This window comes from Coregonus lavaretus (genome assembly GCF_964263955.1).
Source record: "Coregonus lavaretus genome assembly, chromosome: 2".
NCBI classification, from domain to species: Eukaryota; Metazoa; Chordata; class Actinopteri; order Salmoniformes; family Salmonidae; genus Coregonus; species Coregonus lavaretus.
In genome coordinates, this window is record NC_139989.1 from 61,004,097 (window position 1) to 61,027,397 (window position 23,301).

General features: G+C 45.3%; 1 protein-coding gene and 1 pseudogene across 2 annotated transcripts; one reads left to right on the forward strand and one right to left on the reverse strand.

Moving 5' to 3' along the window:
• The first annotated feature begins 198 nt into the window (after positions 1–198).
• On the forward strand, positions 199–20,700 carry LOC311139954 (protein NLRC3-like; annotated as a pseudogene). Its single transcript has 12 exons — positions 199–401; positions 1,880–1,995; positions 9,668–9,705; positions 9,863–9,896; positions 9,994–10,756; positions 11,727–12,144; positions 17,358–17,949; positions 18,048–18,394; positions 18,558–18,702; positions 18,929–18,975; positions 19,146–19,422; positions 20,640–20,700. The product of its transcript is annotated as a protein NLRC3-like (transcript).
• Positions 20,701–21,848: 1,148 nt separating this feature from the next.
• Positions 21,849–23,279, reverse strand: LOC311144661 (pseudouridylate synthase TRUB1-like; the record flags this gene model as incomplete). The annotated part of the gene is made up of 1 exon (XM_084180719.1): positions 21,849–23,279. One exon carries the CDS (start codon positions 23,277–23,279, stop codon positions 22,389–22,391), a length of 891 nt encoding a protein of 296 aa, XP_084036845.1. The 3' UTR covers positions 21,849–22,388.
• Between the last annotated feature and the right edge of the window lie 22 nt (positions 23,280–23,301).

Genomic DNA, 23,301 nt, shown 5'->3' on the forward strand with positions numbered 1-23,301 from the left:
TCTGGAAATATTTATGTTTTTTTTCTCATGGCATTTTATACATCCAGTCTTGTTGTTATTAAATGCAGACAAATATGCACATAACAAGCTACAGCTTTGCAAATTTGTCATAAATAAAATACATTTGTCTTGGCTTGTTCTCTTCGCACCAGGGTGGAGGGTGGAGTTTCAGGTATTGGCTCCAAGGCGTCAGCCTCCATGTCTCTGTACCACAACTCCAACTACACAGAGCCTTACCCAGCGGGTCAGAGAGTCACTCTGCCACTGGGCTCCGCTCTGCATGTGGGCGTGTCCGTCAAGGAGACCGAGACGGAGCGATTTGTGGTTGTCCTAGACAACTGCTACGCCACTCACTCCCCCAACCCTGACGACCCTATGAGATATTTCATAATTCAGAACAAGTATTTATGCTTCTTTATAGTTTATAGACTGAACAAAGCAAGTCAATTAAGAAAGTCATTTAAGAATCAATTATTATTTACAATGACGGCCTGTAAGTGTGTGTGTTTGTGTGTAACCCCCTCACCAGGCTCGAATTTGACTCTCACGATATTACCTTACTTCGAATATCTGAACAGCATGGGATATTAGGTGAGAAGGACATCTCCAATAAGAATCCCTATTGTAAACTTGCTAGGGTGAATGACAAATAGGGTATTAACTTCAGATAGAATGATTATAGACTTGGTTATTATTATAAGGATATGCTTTCCTATGCATTAAATGAAACTGAAACAGTAAATGACTCCACCAATACAACAGACATAAGGTTCAAGATCTATATTAATCACATTTTCAATGTATCACATCAAAATAAAATAAAATAATAAACCCCAATGATTTTTCCACAACCCATGTCCAAATTATTTGCAAGCTTGCTTAAACCCGCGTTGGAGCTCAAAAAAATTACGACATACATAAAGTCCCGAAGTCCACCCCACATTTGTAGTTACTCACTACTTGTAGATAATGCCTCAGCAAAGTATAGCAGTTCCGTGCAGGTGTCCTCACAAGGTCCACAGCGAACACAGCTATCAATGCAGCCAGTACTCCGTAGCAGCAACAGACATCCGTTGGAAACCCGAACTCGTTGATCGTCACAAGCAATTCTCTCCAAGTCTCGCACGATGCTAGGCTAACCTCTAGGATGTCGAATGTCTCCACAATGTGACGGCAGCTTCAGTCTCCACTAGGTCTTTCTTAACGAAATAATAACACTCTCTTATAGAACTAAAATCAGGATTTCCCTTCAAAACTCTGTAGGTATGGTTTTGTTCTCTCTTTATCGTTTCCTTTGGTCGTTTTTCCTTCACCAACTCCACTAACGTCTCTCCGCTCCCTTCTTTCAACCTTTCCCTCTCTTTTTCTTTTTCCAGCAACCAGTCCACTTTCCCATTGGCCACAACTTAACAAGCTTCCTCATTGGTCAAAACTTTAACGAGATACGTGGGAAACTTAAACTTAAAAGTAAACCAACCTATTCACTTGTAATTTTTTTAAACATTGCTTCAAAAGAAATGCATTAACGACATTACAAATCAGGAGCTATTCGATCACCTTTTAAATCTAATACCAATTAATTATAACAAATAAACTCTATACTTGGTTTTAACAAGGGTATTACATGTGCTTGGCTATATGTCTGTGTATTTTTGTAAGTGGACTTGTCCAAGCCAGACGGCCCATAGGACAGGAGCCTATCTCCTGATTCTGTAGCATGAGGCAACTTGATGTACAAGTACACCCCATGTGCCTTACACCCAATCAATGTTTATGCTGATATGAGTGCAAAGCAGAGAGGCATCAGGTCCCATTTTTGGTTGTGTATTTTTGTAGCTGTGTATGAGTTAAACCCTGGTCCTCCCTCTCTGTTTCCCAGATGTCCTAGTGATCGTACCCAGGTGAGGGTGGAGGAGAGTGGCTCATCACTCAAGGCTCGCTTCTCTGCGCTGCTGTTTCTGTTCCAGGGGGACTACCGGGACGTCTTCTTGCACTGTACAGAAGATAGCCCTATTTTGTAAAAGACCAAGTCCATATTATGGCAAGAACACCTCAAATAAGCAAAGAGAAACGACAGTCCATTAGTACTTTAAGACATGCAAAAACCATCAAGTGCTATGATGAAACTGGCTCTCATGAGGACCGCCAAAGGAATGGAAGACCCAGAGTTACCTCTGCTGCAGAGGATAAGTTCATTAGAGTTACCAGCCTCCGAAATTACAGCCCAAATAAATGCTTCACAGAGTTCAAGTAACAGACACATCTCAACATCAACTGTTCAGAGGAGACTGTGTGAATCAGACCTTCATGTTCGAATTGCTGCAAAGAAACCACTACAAAAGGACACCAATAAGAAGAAGAGACTTGCTTGGGCCAAGAAACACGCGCAATGGCCATTAGAAATTTGTCCTATGGTGTTGAGTCCAAATTTAAGATTTTTGGTTCCAACCGCGTGTCTTTGTGAGACGCGGTGTAGGTGAACGGATGATCTCCGCATGTGTAGTTCCCACCGTAAAGTATGGAGGAGGAGGTGTTATGGTGTGGGGGTGCTTTGCTGGTGACACTGTGATTTATTTAGAATTCAAGGCACACAACAAACATGGCTACCACAGCATTCTGCAGCAATACGCCATCCCATCTGGTTTGGGATTAGTGAGACTATCATTTGTTTTTCAACAGGACAATGACCCAACACACTTCCAGGCTGTGTAAGGGCTATTTTACCAAGAAGGAGAGTGATGGAGTGCTGCATCAGATAATCTGGCCTCCACAATCCCCCGACCTCAACCAAATTGAGATGGTTTGGGATGAGTCGGACCGCAGAGTGAAGGAAAAGCAGCCAACAAGTGCTCAGCATTTGTGGGAACTCCTTCAAGACTGTTGGAAAAGCATTCCAGGTGAAGCTGGTTGAGAGAATGCCAAGAGTGTGTATAGCTGTCATCAAGGCAAAGGGTGGCTATTTGAAGAATCTCAAATATAAAATATATTTTGATTTGTTTACACTTTTTTGGTTACTACATGATTCCATATGTATTATTTCATCGTTTTGATGTCTTCACTAATATTCTACAATGTAGAAAATAGTGAAAATAAAGAAAAACCCTTGAATGAGTAGGTATTCTAAAACTTTTGACCCGTAGTGTATATATATATATATATATATATATATATATATATATATATTTAAAACATTTAGAAAAGCCTACTCTCATCGGGGAACAAACATGTACTTTTTAAAAACTTATTAAATGCACATTTCTGAGAATGAGGGAAGAGACTGACTTTCACACTCACTCCACCACAGTGTTGCCAATTTAGCGACTTTTCATACCCCTCTAGCGACACATTTTCAAAAAAGAGACTAGCGACAAATCTAGCGACTTTTTCTGGTGTTACTGGAGAGTTTTGGAGACTCTGACGTGGAAGCACGTATCGTTCTTACTCTTCTCAACGAGCAGCGGGTGCTGCCGTGTGTCACGATCGTCTTGAAGCGAAGTAGACCAATGCGCAGCGTGTTGAGCGAACATGATACTTTATTATATTAAAGCACAAAACCAAAACAATAAACGACTCGTGAAGTCCACGGTGACAAAGACCGACAAGGAACAAAAACCCACAAACACAAAGTGAAACACAGACAGTTAAATATGGCTCCCAATCAGAGACAACCAGCCAAACAGCTGACACTCGTTGCCTCTGATTGGGAGTCACTCAGGCAAACATAGAAACAGACTAACTAGAACCCCCAACATAGACATATACCACATAGAACAAACACACTCTGGCTCAACAAATAGAGTCCATTAGCCAGGGTGTGACACCGTGGGCCCCACCCATGGGCCCACCCCCGTCCCAAAGCACTCACAGACGGCCCAGTCCTCGCGCAGCAGTCCCTCCCAGCTGCAGTCAGAGCAGCAGATGTTCACCCCTCCGCGTCCAGACTACAAATGAATCGCGCATGTGGGAGGGAAGCATGCAACAACAACAACAACAATATATATACAGTGGGGAAAAAAGTATTTAGTCAGCCACCAATTGTGCAAGTTCTCCCACTTAAAAAGATGAGAGAGGCCTGTAATTTTCATCATAGGTACACGTCAACTATGACAGACAAACTGAGAATTTTTTTTCCAGAAAATCACATTGTAGGATTTTTAATGAATTTATTTGCAAATTATGGTGGAAAATAAGTATTTGGTCAATAACAAAAGTTTCTCAATACTTTGTTATATACCCTTTGTTGGCAATGACACAGGTCAAACGTTTTCTGTAAGTCTTCACAAGGTTTTCACACACTGTTGCTGGTATTTTGGCCCATTCCTCCATGCAGATCTCCTCTAGAGCAGTGATGTTTTGGGGCTGTCGCTGGGCAACACAGACTTTCAACTCCCTCCAAAGATTTTCTATGGGGTTGAGATCTGGAGACTGGCTAGGCCACTCCAGGACCTTGAAATGCTTCTTACGAAGCCACTCCTTCGTTGCCCGGGCGGTGTGTTTGGGATCATTGTCATGCTGAAAGACCCAGCCACGTTTCATCTTCAATGCCCTTGCTGATGGAAGGAGGTTTTTACTCAAAATCTCACGATACATGGCCCCATTCATTCTTTCCTTTACACGGATCAGTCGTCCTGGTCCCTTTGCAGAAAACAGCCCCAAAGCATGATGTTTCCACCCCCATGCTTCACAGTAGGTATGGTGTTCTTTTGATGCATCTCAGCATTCTTTGTCCTCCAAACACGACGAGTTGAGTTTTTACCAAAAAGTTCTATTTTGGTTTCATCTGACCATATGACATTCTCCCAATCCTCTTCTGGATCATCCAAATGCACTCTAGCAAACTTCAGACGGGCCTGGACATGTACTGGCTTAAGCAGGGGGACACGTCTTCACTGCAGGATTTGAGTCCCTGGCGGCGTAGTGTGTTACTGATGGTAGGCTTTGTTACTTTGGTCCCAGCTCTCTGCAGGTCATTCACTAGGTCCCCCCGTGTGGTTCTGGGATTTTTGCTCACCGTTCTTGTGATAATTTTGACCCCACGGGGTGAGATCTTGCGTGGAGCCCCAGATCGAGGGAGATTATCAGTGGTCTTGTATGTCTTCCATTTCCTAATAATTGCTCCCACAGTTGATTTCTTAAAACCAAGCTGCTTACCTATTGCAGATTCAGTCTTCCCAGCCTGGTGCAGGTCTACAATTTTTGTTTCTGGTGTCCTTTGACAGCTCTTTGGTCTTGGCCATAGTGGAGTTTGGAGTGTGACTGTTTGAGGTTGTTGACAGGTGTATTTTATACTGATAACAAGTTCAAACAGGTGCCATTAATACAGGTAACGAGTGGAGGACAGAGGAGCCTCTTAAAGAAGAAGTTACAGGTCTGTGAGAGCCAGAAATCTTGCTTGTTTGTAGGTGACCAAATACTTATTTTCCACCATAATTTGCAAATAAATTCATTAAAAATACAATGTGATTTTCTGGATATTTTTTTCTCAATTTGTCTGTCATAGTTGACGTGTACCTATGATGAAAATTACAGGCCTCTCTCATCTTTTTAAGTGGGAGAACTTGCACAATTGGTGGCTGACTAAATACTTTTTTCCCCCACTGTATATATATATATATATATATATATATATATATATATATATATATAAACTAAGTAACTCCACCAGAGTGTCTCTTTTGGGTCACTTTTGCCGGTCCCAAGCCCGGATAAAGGAGGAGGGTTGGAATTGTGACATAAAAAAAACAAGAATCGACAGAAGAAAGTTAATTTGTAGTTCTAAACATATTTAGGGTGTTTTTTACTCACTTTTTGTCTCTCCCACAATGTTATTCCTCTCTCCTACAGCATCCATCACAATTACATGCACATCGCCAATTATGCAAATTATGTGATTACGTCATTTAGCGACTTCTAGCGACTTTTAGGATAGCCAATAGCTACTTTCCTTACTGAGGAGTTGGCAACACCGCTCCACCAACACAATGAGGAAGCGGTGCTATTGATTCAATAGGTTACACGTCACCACTTGTTTTCGGCACAAAGAAACATAGTTGATTTGGTTTGGAATATGAGGTTACTGCAGGCTACATTCTTCAGTGCACTCCAGGACATTGGAATTCAGCAGCCGATCAGAGTTTGCCCGGCATTTCAAAAGCCCGGGCTCTCAATTCTTCGCTTTCGCCGACACGCCCATTTCTGGTAGGAGGGGGAAATAATAAAAGTGGCTGATCAATGAACAACTGATATGAAATTATACATTAATTAGGTTTTAAGTAGTTGTAATTACATTTAAATGTTTACATAAAAATTAAATCACATTAGAAGTAATGCATATGTCTCTGCCTATCCAGATAAATGGCATGAGTAAGAGTATACTTGATCCGAAAATGTGGTCGGAGGCACTGTGTGGATGGTGTGACACATTTGCGGAGCCACGCAGAGGCCAAATTGAGCTCAGTACCACTTTGCCATGCGCCTCTCACATTTTGTAACAATGCAGAGGGCTCGGTATAGTTCCACATTGACATGATTGGGGGCGGGAGGTCCTGTATAAACACAAACTCACTTCCTTCATAACAGCTCTGCTCAACAGCTCTGCAGCTCCGGGAAGAGCAAGAAGTATGAATGCCCTGACTTCTGCAGAACTAGAATCTGTTATGAACAGAGTGGACTACGTTTTGTAGACGTTACCCTTTGCCAAAGTTTTTAAAAATCGCGTGGTTTAGAAGGAGTGCAAAGTCAAATTGAGTTATTGCATATGCACGTTTCACAGAGTAGGCCTTCCCTAAAGGAAATATGCAGATGTATGCTAGAACGGGCCAATGGGCTCTATGCACGCATCACTTCCACATTGGCGTAAGGATGCTTGGGCATTTCCGGTTACCGGAAATAAACATTAGACAGTGACAGTAGACCGTTATGATGGCAGAGATGAAGTTTACAAGGTGTTTGCTGGAGTTGCCTAAAGTATCTGTTAATGATATACGGAGGGTCGTCCGGACATCCAGTACGACACCACGTAGCAAACTGGATAAAGGCTTCAAATTTTACGTTTCTTATTTTCTTTGCAACTTTGAAGGTAATATGCTAACGCTAGCTAGCCTGAGCTAGAAGCCTTGCTTTGGTGTTTTAAGTCATGACTCCGTCCTGCTTCAGGTTAATCATGCTTTAAATAAAGTTTAATCATGTGTATATACCTCTCACTTCATGTGTTTGTACTTTTATGAAAGTATCAGGTAAAAACAGGGCTACAAATGAGATCTCTGTGAGAGCCCACTGCTACCGCTCAATGAAGAAACTAAAGCCACCACACCAGCTGAGAGTAGGACTAGATTAAGTGACACGTTCAAAGTTCTGTTGAACTTGTTCAAGGTTCCGTTCAACACGTTTTACTCGTTTAATGTTACCACAGCTTTGATTGCCATTGCTAAGAGAACACTTTAGAACTTTAGTGGTTTTCACGATAGCTGAACAGTGGTAGCCTAATACAGACCAGGGTAGCTGAGTGGGAATTGCCATGCTTTGTTGTTGGGTCTGTTGTAAACAAATTGGAGTTTGGTTTGAAATGTAAACAATAATGAGATTACTACTTTTTCCTGACTTGATGACTGCAATGACAGTAACATATTCCACTCAGCTATTCTTCAAACTGCTGATGTTCTACTCAAAACTGTCCTGTCATCTTTACTTCTTTCTTTATAAACATATGGCCCAACTTCCTTGCTTTTGTACTTGATGTTTCTACTTTTCAAGAGGAATTAGGAGCAAAACCTTCACTCTACTGTTATTGGTACTAGGCTACAATGTTGCACCACTCACCTACTGCTCTGCCAATACTGTTTGAAGGTAGGTAAATGGCACAAGACAATAGGTAAGTGGTGGGAGACAGTATAGCCAAGTGGTGCAAGACAGTAGGAAAGTGATGCAGAAAGCACAAAAGTGACACGAGACAGTAGATAAGTTGCTTACACCAGTAAAAAGTAGAAAGAACAAGTTTTGCTCCTACTCCTGCTGCTGTAGACCCTTGTCTTTCAAAACCCATTAAATTATGCTTCTGTGTATTTCAGATGACATTGCGTGATTCACAGCCAGTTCTGCTTGTTAAAAGCTACTGTTCCTGTGTGGCTGGGTGTGGGATATGCAATCATTTGGTTGCATTACTATATCAGACTGCCCATTACTCTGAATGTGGCATGTCTGTCATCCCTCCTGTACTTTCGTACGTTTACACGTCATCGTGTTATAAGTCAAGACGAAGTATTACAAGTAAAAACATTAACATAAACATTAAGATAAACAACAACGACGAAAATTAACCATTTCGGATGTTTTTGACGACAAGCATTCAATGCTAGCATACGGTAGCACAGCATTCTACGATAACCGGAAGTTTACATCCATCCTGAGATTTAACCGGAAATACGTCATGCTCGCCTGTGCATATCGCCTATAGGATCGCTAGCTCGTGCTTGGCTCTGCCCACCTCCTTGCTTGTTCTGCCCACTATGACTCATCTGTTTCCATTGGAAACGACAGGCAGTGGTCTATCTTGGTTTAGTTATAAAAAATCTTTGCTAATACTGTCATCACAAACCCAACTAATACTGTCATCAACAACCCAACTAATACTCTCATGTGGAATAGTGTTTTAATAGTTGTCGGGCTTTACTGTAGTCTACCACTGACAGTAATAGTTTTATGTTAATGAAATGTTTTAAAGGTCCTGTGAACCAGACTGTGCATGAACTCTAAATGCCTTTTATTTATTGTGTTGGTCTTCAGATGTCAGCAAGAAAGGATATTTACAAACGGGTCAAAGCAGAGGTAAGTGCCAAACTGAAAAGTTTGAATTCGAAGATGTTCCAACGATTTAAACGCTGTCTGTGTAGGACAATTGATGAGAGTGTTAAGATGATGGGAGTGAAATACCTTGTGGCAGTACTGATGAAGAAATATGGAGAAAAGGCCAGTTACATTGCGTCCGCCGTTCTAAAATACTGTAAATGGAGACAAAGTCAACAAGGTGAGTATAGGCATTAATACTCAATAACTAAAATTTATGATTTCACACAGGAGTAAAGGAGGGATTTTGGGCTTAGCCTTGGTTATAGTATTTACTCAGTAGCATTTTGTTCTTCTATTAAAGTTGTAAGCATAATTGCTTAGGGTATGACATACCCGGTAAACTCCCCTCAGAATAAAATATCTGTGTGTGCATTGTATTACAACAGTGAATTTTATGACCTGTATGCAGTGTTTTCTGTATCTTATGGCCTTAATCTTGGGACAAAAAAGGCCCTTAATCTCCCTCTCTCTCTAGTCAATGTTAAATGATTCACCAAAGAGATACATCTTTCCTTGCATAGGCTTTGAGAATGAGGAGATTACGACAATAACTACCATTGAGGAGATGGATGACCAACAGGTAATGGGGCTTTTTTTTATGTGTTCTTTCCAGCTACAGGGATTCTGAATGTTCCTATAGATGTGTATAGGACATCGTTTTTTTGTTTTTTTCATTGCCAGTGCCATTGATGGCTTTCACCATTTTGACTTTTGGGGCAAATCATGGGTGGATCACTGTTTTTATTTAAATTGTATAGATCATTGTAAGTTGCTCTGCTAACCTAGTTTGTTTTGATGTTTATTAAATGTTTTTTAACTCTAGGCCATGTGTACCCTGGAGGGGATATGATTGACCAGCAGGTAATTAATGGGATTTCTTATAGACAATCTTTATAAGATTATGGAGTGTTGCCACCATTAACTCTCTATATAAATGTTTGAAACTCTGTATATGAAAGGGTATTTGAAATCTAAATGTCTGTTTTGTTAATTCCTGTAGATGCCACAGTTAAGACCAGTGCCACTGTATGACTACAGCAAGGAGAAAGAAAGTAAGTAAAATTCAGTTGTTATCCCAGAGGAGAAAAATATACTAATTTCACCCAAAATAACACATTTGTTGTTCTTTTTTTGTTGCTCTTTTTCAAGACATCCTTCACATCAAAGACAAGATCATAAAACGCCAGAAGGTGGATTCTGAATGCATACTAGAGGGTATTGAAACCCAAAGCACATCAGTCCTTAACAAGGTCTACACAGAGTTGTACATTGTCACCTGTGATTCTACCAGCATCAATAAGGAACACGAGGTGTGGCAGGCTGAGACGGCACACCTCAAAGACTCCTCTGAGGCCTCCGTCATAAAATGCCAAGATATCTTCAAGCCTGCTGAAGACGAAACTATCAGATGTGTGGTGACAAAGGGAATCGCTGGCATTTGGAAAACTGTGGCAGCTCGGAAGCTCAACTTGGACTGGGCAGATGGAAAAGCGAATCAAGAAATAGATTTTGTATTCCTCCTATCTTTCCGGAAGTTGAATTGGATAAAAGACCAGCACAGTCTGCATGGACTTCTTCAGGTCTTCTACCCTGAACTTAAAGACATAAACGTTAAGGAGATGTATGATGAACATAATGTTTTGTTCATCCTTGATGGTCTGGATGAGAGCCAACTGCAACTAAAGTTTGATAAAATTGAAAACAGGCGGGTATCTGATGTGTCTGAGTCTGCTTCACTGGACGTTTTGCTTATAAACCTCACCACTGGCTATCTTCTCCCTAGGGCTCTCATCTGGATAACCTCCCGTCCAGTAGCTGCCAATCAGATCCCTAGAGACTATTGTCATCGAGTTACAGAGATCAGAGGGTTCAATGATGATCAAAAGGACAAGTACTTCCTTTCCCCCTTCTGATAACCAGGTGGCGAATCGCATCTCTGCATGTCTGGCAGACATATCAGTATGGATGACGGATCACCACCTCAAGCTGAACCCTGGCAAGACGGAGCTGCTCTTCCTCCCGGGGAAGGACTGCCCGTTCCATGATCTCGCCATCACGGTTGACAACTCCGTTGTGTCCTCCTCCCAGAGTGCGAAGAGCCTTGGCGTGACCCTGGACAACACCCTGTCGTTCTCTGCTAACATCAAGGCGGTGACCCGATCCTGCAGGTTCATGCTCTACAACATTCGGAGAGTACGACCCTGCCTTACACAGGAAGCGGCACAGGTCCTAATCCAGGCACTTGTCATCTCCCGTCTGGATTACTGCAACTCTCTGTTGGCTGGGCTCCCTGCCTGTGCCATTAAACCCCTACAACTCATCCAGAATGCCGCAGCCCGTCTGGTGTTCAACCTTCCCAAGTTCTCTCACGTCACCCCCCTCCTCCGCACACTCCACTGGCTTCCAGTTGAAGCTCGCATCCGTTACAAGACCATGGTGCTTGCCTATGGAGCAGTGAGGGGAACGGCACCTCCGTACCTTCAGGCTCTGATCAGTCCCTACACCCAAACGAGGGCATTGCGTTCATCCACCTCTGGCCTGCTGGCTCCCCTTCCTCTGCGGAAGCATAGTTCCCGCTCAGCCCAGTCAAAACTGTTCGCTGCTCTGGCACCCCAATGGTGGAACAAGCTCCCTCACGACGCCAGGACAGCGGAGACACTCACCACCTTCCGGAGACATTTGAAACCCCACCTCTTTAAGGAATACCTGGGATAGGATAAAGTAATCCTTCTACCCCCCCCCAAAAAAAAAAAAAATAATAATAATTGTAAAGTGGTTATCCCACTGGCTATAGGGTGAATGCACCAATTTGTAAGTCGCTCTGGATAAGAGCGTCTGCTAAATGACGTAAATGTAAATGTAATGTAAATTAAACACATCAGAGATCCAGAGATGGCCAGCCGCATCATCTCAGACATAAAAGCAACCCGGAGCCTGTACATCATGTGTCATGTACCGGTGTTCTGCTGGATGGCAGTAACTGTGCTTCAGGATATACTGAGTAAAGACAACAAGAGCGGGCCAAAGCCTCGATCTTTGCTTACAACCCTCTTTGAAATGTATATCCATTACATAAGGATACAAACAAGGATCAGTTTCGAGAAGCATTGACCAAAACAGGACAAACAACGTCCTTTGATGTCAAACAAAGACATCATTTTGAAATTGGGAAAGCTAGCATATCAGAACCTGGAAAGTCAAAATGTGCTCTTTACAGAACAGCACTTGACAGACTGTGATATTAGTGTCGTGGACGCTGCTACATGCCCTGGCCTGTGTACAGAACTTGTAGAATTAGAGTGTCAGGGCGTGTTGTAGGTGTAATGTAGGAATCAAACGCAGGACGCAGACTGAATGTTCCAAAGGCTGTAATACTGGCCCAACACAGGCAACAGGACAACTAAGCCCGACAGCAAAACCACGCACGAAGGCGAAAGGTAATTGCGCACTAACAGGTGCGACAAAATGTAACGGTGCACACACAGGTGCAAATAAGCTCCAGCACAGTGGAGAAATACGCTCAACCGAGCAAAACACAATACTGACGGAAACAATCACACACAACACTAGACAAACACAACGAGAAACTTATAGGACACTAATTACGTCAAAACAGAAACAGGTGTGGAAACAAACAGACAAAAGCAAACGAACATGAAACATATAGCGGTGGCAGCTAGAATTCCGGAGACGACGAACGCCGAAGCCTGCCCGAACAAGGGAGAGAGGCAGCCTCGGCCGAAACCGTGACAGTACCCCCCCCCCTTGACGCGCGGCTCCAGACGTGCGCCGACTCCGGCCTCGGGGACGACCAGGAGGACGCGGAGCAGGGCGCGTCGGATGCCTCCGATGGAACTCCGTCAGGAGCGACGGGTCCAACACGTCTCTCCTCGGCACCCAGCACCGCTCCTCCGGACCGTACCCCTCCCACTCCACTAGATACTGGAGACCCCCCATCCGACGTCTCGAATCCAAGATGGATCTCACGGAGTACGCCGGTGCCCCCTCGATGTCCAACGGGGGCGGAGGAGTCTCCAAGATCTCATCTTCTTGGAGTGGGCCCGCTACCACCGGCCTGAGAAGGGACACATGGAACGAGGGGTTAATACACTTATACTCCACAGGTAGCTGTAATCTATAACATACCTCGTTCAACCTTCTCAGGACTTTAAATGGCCCTACAAACCGCCGACCCAGTTTCCGACAGGGCAGGCGGAGGGGCAGGTTTCTGGTAGAGAGCCAGACTCGATCACCAGGTGCGTACACCGGTGCCTCACTGCGGTGGAGATCAGCGCTCGCCTTCTGACGTCGGAGGGCCCGCTGCAGGTGGACGTGTGCAGCGTTCCAAGTCTCCTCCGAGCGCCGCGCCCACTCATCCACCGCAGGAGCCTCGATCTGGCTCTGCTGCCAGGGTGCCAGAACCGGCTGGTAACCTAACACACATTGAAATGGAGTTAGGTTAGTGGAGGAATGGCGTAGGGAATTCTGGGCCATCTCGGCCCAGGGAACGTACCTTGACCACTCCTCCGGCCGGTCCTGGCAGTATGTTCCGAGAAACCTACCCACATCCTGGTTTACGCGTTCCACCTGCCCATTGCTCTCCGGGTGGTAACCCGAGGTGAGGCTCACCGAGACCCCCAACCGCTCCATAAACGCTCTCCAGACTCTGGAGGTGAATTGGGGACCCCGATCAGCCACAATGTCCTCGGGTACCCCGTAGTGCCGGAACACATGGGTAAACAGTGCCTCGGCAGTTTGCAGGGCCGTAGGAAGACCCGGCATGGGGAGCAAACGACAGGCCTTAGAGAACCGGTCCACAACGACCAGGATGGTAGTATTCCCTTGGGAGAGGGGAAGGTCTGTTATAAAGTCCACTGAGAGGTGGGACCATGGCCGTTGTGGAACGGGCAGGGGTAGCAACTTACCCCTAGGTAGATGTCTAGGCGCCTTACACTGGGCGCACACCGAGCAGGAGGAAACATAAACCCTCACATCCCTTGCCAACGTGGGCCACCAGTACTTGGCACTAAGACAGTGCACTGTCCGGCCGATACCCGGATGTCCAGAGGAGGGTGACGTGTGAGCCCAATAGATCAATCGATCCCGAACCTCGAGCGGAACGTACTTCCGACCCTCCGGGCACTGTGGTGGACTAGGGTCGGTGCGTAACGCCCGCTCGAGTTCAGCATCGACCTCCCACACTACCGGTGCCACCAGACACGACTCAGGCAGTATGGGAGTGGGCTCCACGGACCTCTCCTCCGCGTCATACCGCCGAGACAGCGCATCTGCCTTGCCATTCTGTGACCCAGGGATGTACGTGATCTTAAAAGTAAACCTGGTCAAGAACATACTCCATCTTGCCTGGCGAGGGTTCAGCCTCCTCGCCGCCCGGATGTACTCCAGGTTACGGTGGTCCGTCAAAATGAGGAAAGGGTGTTGAGCCCCCTCAAGCCAGTGCCTCCACACCTTTAGAGCCTGTACCACGGCTAACAGCTCCCTGTCCCCTACGTCATAGTTCCGCTCCGCCGGACTGAGCTTCTTAGAATAAAAAGCACAGGGGCGGAGTTTAGGTGGCGCGCCAGACCGTTGTGAAAGCACGGCTCCTAAACCGGCCTCCGACGCGTCCACCTCTACTTGGAACGGCAAAGAGGGATCCGGATGCGCCAGCACCGGGGCCGAGGTAAACAGGTCCTTCAGCCTCCCAAACGCCCTGTCCGCCTCGGCCGACCACTGCAGACGCACCGGACCCCCCTTCAACAGAGACGTGATGGGAGCTGCCACCTGTCCAAAACCCCGGATAAACCTCCTGTAGTAATTTGCAAACCCCAAAAACTGCTGCACCTCCTTCACAGTGGTTGGTGTTTGCCAATTACGCACGGCCGACACCCGGTCTACCTCCATCTTCACCCCTGACGCAGACAACTGATAACCCAAAAAGGAGACCGACTCCTGGAAAAACAGACACTTCTCTGCCTTCACATACAGGTCGTGCTCCACCAGCCTCCGCAACACCCTGCGCACCAGGGCCACATGCTCGACACGGGTAGGTGAGTACACGAGAATGTCATCAATGTACACCACCACCCCCTGCCCCTGCATGTCCCTGAAGATCTCATCCACAAATGATTGGAAAACTGACGGAGCGTTCATCAACCCGTATGGCATGACCAGATACTCGTAATGGCCCGAGGTGGTACTAAAGGCTGTTTTCCATTCATCACCCTCCCTGATGCGCACCAAGTTGTACGCGCTCCTGAGATCTAATTTCGTGAAGAAACGCGCCCCATGCAACGACTCAGTCATGGTCGCAATCAGCGGGAGTGGATAACTATACTTCACCGTAATCTGATTGAGACCACGGTAATCGATGCACGGACGCAAACCACCATCCTTTTTCTTCACGAAAAAGAAACTCGAGGACGCGGGGGAAGTGGACGGCCGTATGTATCCTTGTCTCAGCGATTCGTCTATGTAAATCTCCATAGCTTTCTTCTCCTCCTGAGACAGAGGATACACATGGCTCCGTGGGAGCGCAGCTCCTGCCTGGAGGTTTATCGCACAATCCCCCTGCCTATGGGGTGGCAACCGCGTCGCCCTCGCCTTACTAAACGCAATAGCCAAATCCCCATACTCAGGTGGAACGTGCAATGCGGGCACCTGGTTTGGACTCTCCACCGAGGTAGCCCCTACGGAAACGCCCAAACATCTACCCACACACTGAGCAGACCACTCCATCAGAGCCCTCTCCTGCCACGAAATCGCTGGGTTATGGGTACTCAACCAGGGCATGCCCAGCACCACCGGATACGCAGGAGAGTCAATCAGGAACAGCTGAATCATCTCCTGATGATCCCCCTGCGCACACATCCTAAGTGGCGCCGTGACCTCCCTGATTAAGCCCGTACCCAACGGACGACTATCTAGGGCGTGAACGGGAAAAGGAACATCAACAGGAATGAGGGGAATCCCTAACGCTAAACAAAACTTTTTATCAATAAAATTCCCAGCCGCGCCTGAATCTACCAGCGCCTTATGCTGGGAATGAGGTGCTACCTGTGGAAAACGTACAGGCATACAAAAATGGGCAACAGTGAGCTCTGGGTGAGTGGGGCGCCTACTCACCTGGAGGGAATCCCCAGTGCGGGACCTGTCGTCATCTCCCCTAGGAGGCCATCCCCAGCACCTAGCCGTGGTGTGTCCTCCCCGACCACAGTTGGTGCAGTGGATGGACCCCCTAGCCTGCCGACTCCTCCTCTCTCTAGCGCCAGCGCCCCCGAGCTCCATAGGACACGGCTCGGAGGCGCTGGAGGGTGGAATGGACGGACCCTCCGCAGGACGTCCGCGGGTAGCCAGCAGGGTATCCAGCCTGATGGACATATCAACCAGCTGGTCGAAAGTGAGGCTGGTGTCCCTACAAGCCAGCTCCCGACGGACGTCCTCTCGTAGGCTACATCGGTATAGATCGATGAGGGCCCGATCATTCCACCCTGCATCTGCCGCTAGAGTACGGAATTCGAGCGCGAATTCCTGGGCACTTCTCCTCCCCTGCCGGAGGAAGACCAGACGCTCCCCCGCCGCTTTCCCCTCCGGGGGATGGTCAAACACCGCCCTGAAGCGGCGGGAGAACTCGGTGTACGTAATCGTCGTGGCGTCGATCTTCCTCCACTCCGCGTTGGCCCACTCCAACGCTTTTCCGGCCAGGCAGGAGATCAGGGCGGACACGCTTTCATGCCCTGAAGGTGCCGGGTGCACTGTGGCCAGGTATAGCTCTACCTGGAGCAGGAATCCCTGACACCCAGCCGCGGTCCCGTCGTAGGCCCTCGGGAGAGATAGTCGGACTCCTCGAGGTTCCGGCGCTGGAATGGGCGGGCTGGCCGATGGTGCTGGCAGGGCGGGCGGCGGTGGAGGCGAACCCCAGCCTCGGAGTGTAGTAATCACCTCCTGCAGGGCGGTCCCCATCTGCAGGAGCTGCTCTTGCTGGTCCCGAACCTGGGCTTCCAGTCTCGTCTGGGCTGCTTCGGCTCCTGCTGATTCCATTGGTGGTGTGTGATTCTGTCAGGGCGTGTTGTAGGTGTAATGTAGGAATCAAACGCAGGACGCAGACTGAATGTTCCAAAGGCTGTAATACTGGCCCAACACAGGCAACAGGACAACTAAGCCCGACAGCAAAACCACGCACGAAGGCGAAAGGTAATTGCGCACTAACAGGTGCGACAAAATGTAACGGTGCACACACAGGTGCAAATAAGCTCCAGCACAGTGGAGAAATACGCTCAACCGAGCAAAACACAATACTGACGGAAACAATCACACACAACACTAGACAAACACAACGAGAAACTTATAGGACACTAATTACGTCAAAACAGAAACAGGTGTGGAAACAAACAGACAAAAGCAAACGAACATGAAACATATAGCGGTGGCAGCTAGAATTCCGGAGACGACGAACGCCGAAGCCTGCCCGAACAAGGGAGAGAGGCAGCCTCGGCCGAAACCGTGACATAGAGCATGGACTGTATCCAAGGAAGCTGTATTGTTTTGTACACTTAAGTGTTCAGGAGTTCTTTGCTGCTCTGTACGTATTTCATGAATTTGAAAATGGCAGGATTGACTCAGTGAATCCTTAATCAAAAAGAGGAAAGGGAGCACTTTGTTAGATTTCCTCAAAGGTGCGCTCGACAATGCATTAGATAGTCAAAATGGACACCTGGACCTTTTCACACGCTTCCTTTTTGGGATATCTCACGACTCCAGCCGGGACCTCCTTCAAGACATTCTGGGAAAAACAACCAGCAGTTCAGAATGCAACAAAAAGTTAATTGGATATATCAAGATGTTGAAAAGGAAGGACCTCTCTCCAGAGAGATGCATCAACTTGATCCACTGTCTGCTTCAGCTGAAGGACTACACCATACTACAGAATGACAACAACCAAGTCTCACCTTCAGACACACAGCCAACTCCATTTCAGTGTTCTCTCCTGGCATATATGTTCATTATGTCAGAGAAGCCTGAAGAGTTCGACTTCAGGAATAACAAAACTTCGGAGGAAGCTTTTCGCAGACTGGCTCCTGCTTTGCTGTCTTGCACTAGAACGTTGTAAGTATCACTCACTATTTGTGTAGCATGTTTAAATCGCACGTCAATTATAAATTGAAAGTTTGTAATGGCAATTATGAACTCAATCTTTTTCACAGGCTCAACTTTTGTGACATCACAGCACTGGAGTGTGCAACTGTATCCTCAGTTCTCCAGTCTGAGAATTCTCGTCTGACAGTCCTGGACCTGGGCCACAACTACCTGCGCGATGAAGGGGTGATCCGCCTCTGCTGTGAGCTGCGGAACCCCAACTGCAAGGTGGAAACCCTGAATCTACGCCACAATCATGTGGGAGTTGGAGGTGTCAAGGCAATCTGCAAAGTGCTGACTTGTCCCACCTCAAAACTTCTGAACTTGGACCTCAGCTGCAATGACCTTGGGGACCCGGGGGCAGAGTTGCTTGCGTTTGCCCTCCACAAGCGTTGCAAGCTGCAAGCGCTGAGGTATGTACAGCAGTACCAAACACATTTGAAGGGGTTCATCTCTGTGCTGATCTCTGTGCTGCCCTATGGATATAGATGGTTCTTCAATGTTCAATGTTTCTAGTTTTAATGTTGAAACAAATTTGTATTTTTTTCCATAATTATTTTTCCTATTCTCATTTACAGGCTCTGGTTGTTTGATCACACTGCCTGAGAACGTGTCCTCTGTCCTGGCCATAGCTTTGAGGTCAGAACCCTTCCAGATGAAAGAGCTGGATCTGAGCTACAATCCCCTCAGATACGTTGAATTGGATTTCCTGCTACAGCTGAAGTGAGTTTAGATTGAGTAAAAATACAAATATGCTTCTAAATAAAATATGAATGAGTAGAGCTAAACATTGAGAGATTAGAACTTTATCAATTAAACTATTTAATTAAAGAAATGAAACCTTCTAGCTATGAGCCTTGTTACATCCTAGTGTCATTATACTGCATCCCCTGAGTAGTATGAGCATTTCCAGGCTTTCATTCATTCCTCTTTATTATGTATCTTTCAGCATGGACCACACAGGAGAGAGCAGGAATAAACCAGGTCTGAAGAAATGTGAGTAAATATCCATTTGTCATTCTCACCTTTACGAACACAGTGATTGACAGTGGTCTCTGTAGAATATTTGACATATAAGAGGACCATGTACCAATTTATAATAGTGTCAAGTGTGACAGCAAAGCTTGTGTAGCAGGTAACTGAAACTTATAATCTGCACATTTCAGATGCCAGTGAGCTCACACTAGACCCCAGCACAGCAAATTGTTTCCTGTCCCTGTTCGAGGGGAACAGGAAAGTGACGCGCCAGAGGAAGGAGCGAGACTATCCCAGCACCCAAGAGCGGTTCGATGAATGCAACCAGGTGCTGAGCAAGGAGGACCTCGGCGGGCGGCATTACCTGGAGGTTGAGTGTCTGCACGACGTACATATAGGCATGGCCTACAAGCGGTTAGAGAGGAACGGGGCCGGAGACAATGTAACGCTAGGACGGAATGCTGTTAGGTTAGTATTATGGAGTAACTACAATGTTGTTTATCCATCCTCAGTTCTCTCATATCACAACCATTAAACTCTAACTAATACTTATTGACATTTCAGCATTTCATTTTTAATTAATTTGTCAAAATGTCTAAACTAAATTCCACTTTGACATTACGGGGTATTGTGTGTAGATCAGCGACACAACATCTCAATTTAATCAGGCTGTAACAAAATGTGGAAAAAGTAAACGGGTGTGAATACTTTCTGAAGTGTCTGTATGTATATAATGTATCTATGTAATGTAACGTTTTTGCTCAATGCACATTAGGAACGACAATGGAAATAAGTCTTACATTTTGTGATGTCACGTTTCTTAAAATCTACAGTATGTACTGTGTGTGTGTGTGTGTGTTTTTAACTGGCAAATAAAATCAATAAATCAGTCAATTAATGCAATTGTTGTATAAATGTATTCAACACCCAACCGTAGTACTACTACGTAGTAGTAGTACACCTCCTTCTCTCCTACCTTGCTGTTGAACACATCCTCCTCTTTATTGCAAAGCCAGTCCCGGCACTGTTACAGGCATCATTTCTATGGATGTGTATATTACTAGAACATGATTAAAGTGATAATGCCCGAGAAGCCGGCTGGAATGTGGTTTTAACCAATCAGCATTCAGGATTAGACCCACCTGTTGTATAATTTAATATAGCAACCTGTTTTACACCATTACTACATGTCATTGTAATTGGCTGAAGACTAAAGAATGTAATGTTTAAAAAGAAAAACGTTTTACTATGTTTCTAGATGAAATAATGTTGTTGAATTGTAATATATCTTATTTTTTTCATGCATTTTGAGTTTTTTAAAAATATGGTTACTTTCAAAGCCCTCTACCCCATCTAGTGCTAGTACAAGGTAAGACATGGAAGCGACTTGCAATGTGTAACTCAATCCTTTTCTAACTGACAGCAGTGCATGTCTGAATTAATACTACTAATAAGTCCACTTCCTTTTGGAGAATAGAATTTAACTAATGACCTACTGAATTGACCTACTTCTCACTTATAACATAGTTTTTCGGTTTAATTCGTGGAGAGATTGGGTTTACCCCTGGAGGTGGATCATCATGTGACTTCTGCCATGTAGCTGGATCACTGGCCTTTTCTCAATAGAATTTGCTTAACTCTTGCATCCTCTCTCCTCTGTCCTCTCTCACCTCCTTTTGAAAAAGGTCAAAGGTAATCGAGGAGAGGCAGCGAGGACTCCTCCACGTGGCATCATCAGGCAAATGACCATAACGGGTGGATCCCAAAATAAATGTGTTAAGTGATATAAACAAATATAGTTGTGCAGGACAATGTATAGATACAACGGTAAGTGGCATATTGTTATTAAACATGTGCTTACTTTTGTCCTCTGACAAAACAAAAGCTGATTCAAGGGGTTGTGGCAGATTTAAAAACTCCTCTGCGAAGGACTCTGGTAGGATACACATGACTATCCTTGATGAAAGGTGGCTATAGAGGAGGGGAGGACACTCTTCCATTTGCCTACTAACAAATTGACCTCTCCTCCACCAGTCACAGAGGAGCGTGGATGGAGGAGAGGGTGGAGGACAGACTTTTTCCTAAATGAGAAAAGGCCACTGTCTACTAGTGCCATCCCAACTGGCATTAACATTACTGTCAGCGCTAACAGTTTTTTTATATAAATAGTTGCATTTTTAAATACACTGAAAAAATATAAACGCAACAATTTCAAAGATTTTACTGAGTTACAGTTCATATAAGGAAATCAGTCAATTTAAATTAATTAATTAGGCCCTATTCAATGGATTTTACATGAATGGGAATACAGATATGCATCTGTTGGTCACAGATACCTTAAAACAAAAGTAGGGGCGTGGATCAGAAAACCAGTCAGTATTTGCCTCATGCAGCGCGACACATCTCCTTTGCATAGAGTTGATCAGGCTGTTGATTGTGGCCCATGGAATGTTGTCCCACTCTTCAATGGCTGTATGAAATTGCTGGATATTGGCGGGAACTATATGCCACACCTGTCAGGTGGATGGATTATCTTGGCAAAGGAGAAATGCTCACTAACAGGGATGTAAACAAATGTGTGCACAAAATTAGACTGAAATAAGCTTTTTGTGGAAATGGAAAATGTCTGTGATCTTTTATTTCAGCTCATGAAACCAGCACTTTACATGTTGTGTTTATATTTTAGTTCAGTGTAGTATCCTCAAATGAATTTACAGTGGATTGAATTTAACCAATGTCTTATTGAGGATTTGAATGTGCTCTCTAGCAACTTCATATGTGCAAGGCTTCTTGGTGCCCCAATGAACATACTAAGAAAACCAAACATGACTAGGCTATTATGACCTAAATAGGAGAAACACTATCTCTGTGTTTACAACAAAACATTTACAAAATACTTGTATTATTGTTTATTAATTCTGACATGTCAGTTAGAAAGGTATGGGAGTTACATTTCAAGTTGCTTCCATGTCTTATCTTGTGCCAACACTAGATGGTGTAGAGATCTTTGAAAGTAAAAATATTCCAAACAAAACCTCAAAATGCATGAAAAAATGAGATATAGTACAATTCAACAAAATAAAACCAATATTTAAAAATGCAAAATGTATTATTTAATCTAGAAACAAAACAAAAAACATTAAAATTGTCTTCAGTCATGTCCAATGACATGATATAATGTTCTAGTAATATACACATCCACAGAAATGATGCATGTAACAGTGCAGGGACTGCCTTCAACTGGCTTTCGCCAAAGAATGGACCGGCATGAGGAATATGTTGTAAATTCCCTCCAGCCATGCTTGCACCAAACCAATGCTTTTACATGCATGAGAGGGAGAGAAGACGTGTACACCTCCGGGGAGGGGCAGATAACCAAAACGCAGCCTTTAGCTCTCATATAGAGAGGGGACAATGTGACTGAGGGGGAGGGGTTATAACGCCCCTTTTTCATCTTTGCCATTCTTATCCCCCTTCACCTGGGTGTTCAGTTTAACCCCCAGGTTTTGGCTTGTGCCATCCTCCTTGGTGACCTCTGACCCAGGACAGGGCTGCATGGACTGAACAATGTGCTGCAGTGTCCAGTGTTCCTCCCGCAGCGTGTGGGCGTCAAGGGTAAACTGACCCTGTTTGGTCCGGATCAGCTTCCTCACGTGGGCACACGACGAGAGTGCTTTTCCCAGGTCGTCCACCAAGCTTCTGATATAAAATCCACCACCGCATTCAACGTCAAGAGTGAAGAGGGGGGGTGTGAAGTCCTGCAGTGACAAGTTATACACTGTGACCGGCCGTGCAGGTTTGGCTTCCACCTCGTGGCCTTGCTTCAGCAGGACAGACAGACGCTTGCCATCCTTCTTCAGCGCAGAGTACAGTGGAGGAACCTGCATGACATCCCCTGTGAACTGCTTCAACTTCTCCTCAAAGGCTTCCCTGGTAATGTGATCATAGAGCTTCTCATGAACCACATTGCCTGTGGCGTCAAGGGTGTCTGTTGCTTTTCCCAACTCTCCAACAGCCATGTATTTCTTTGAACCAGCCAGCATAGTACTAAGCATCTTTGTTCCATTTCCAATCCCAACAACGAGCACACCAGAGGCTGCACTGTCCAGAGTCCCGCCATGCCCCATTTTCAAAACTTGCTTCTTCCTCTTTCTGGGATTAGGATCTTTCACACCGGCCTCTTTGAGGAGTGCCTCTTTTAATGAGTTTAATACATCAGCAGACGTAGGTCCTTCCTTTTTATAAATGGCAAAAAGTCCATTTAAAGATTGTAGTTTTGACAAAGAATGTTTAGGCACAGTTACGCCAGTTACTGTTCCAGCCATGCTTGCTTTCCAAAACAATGAG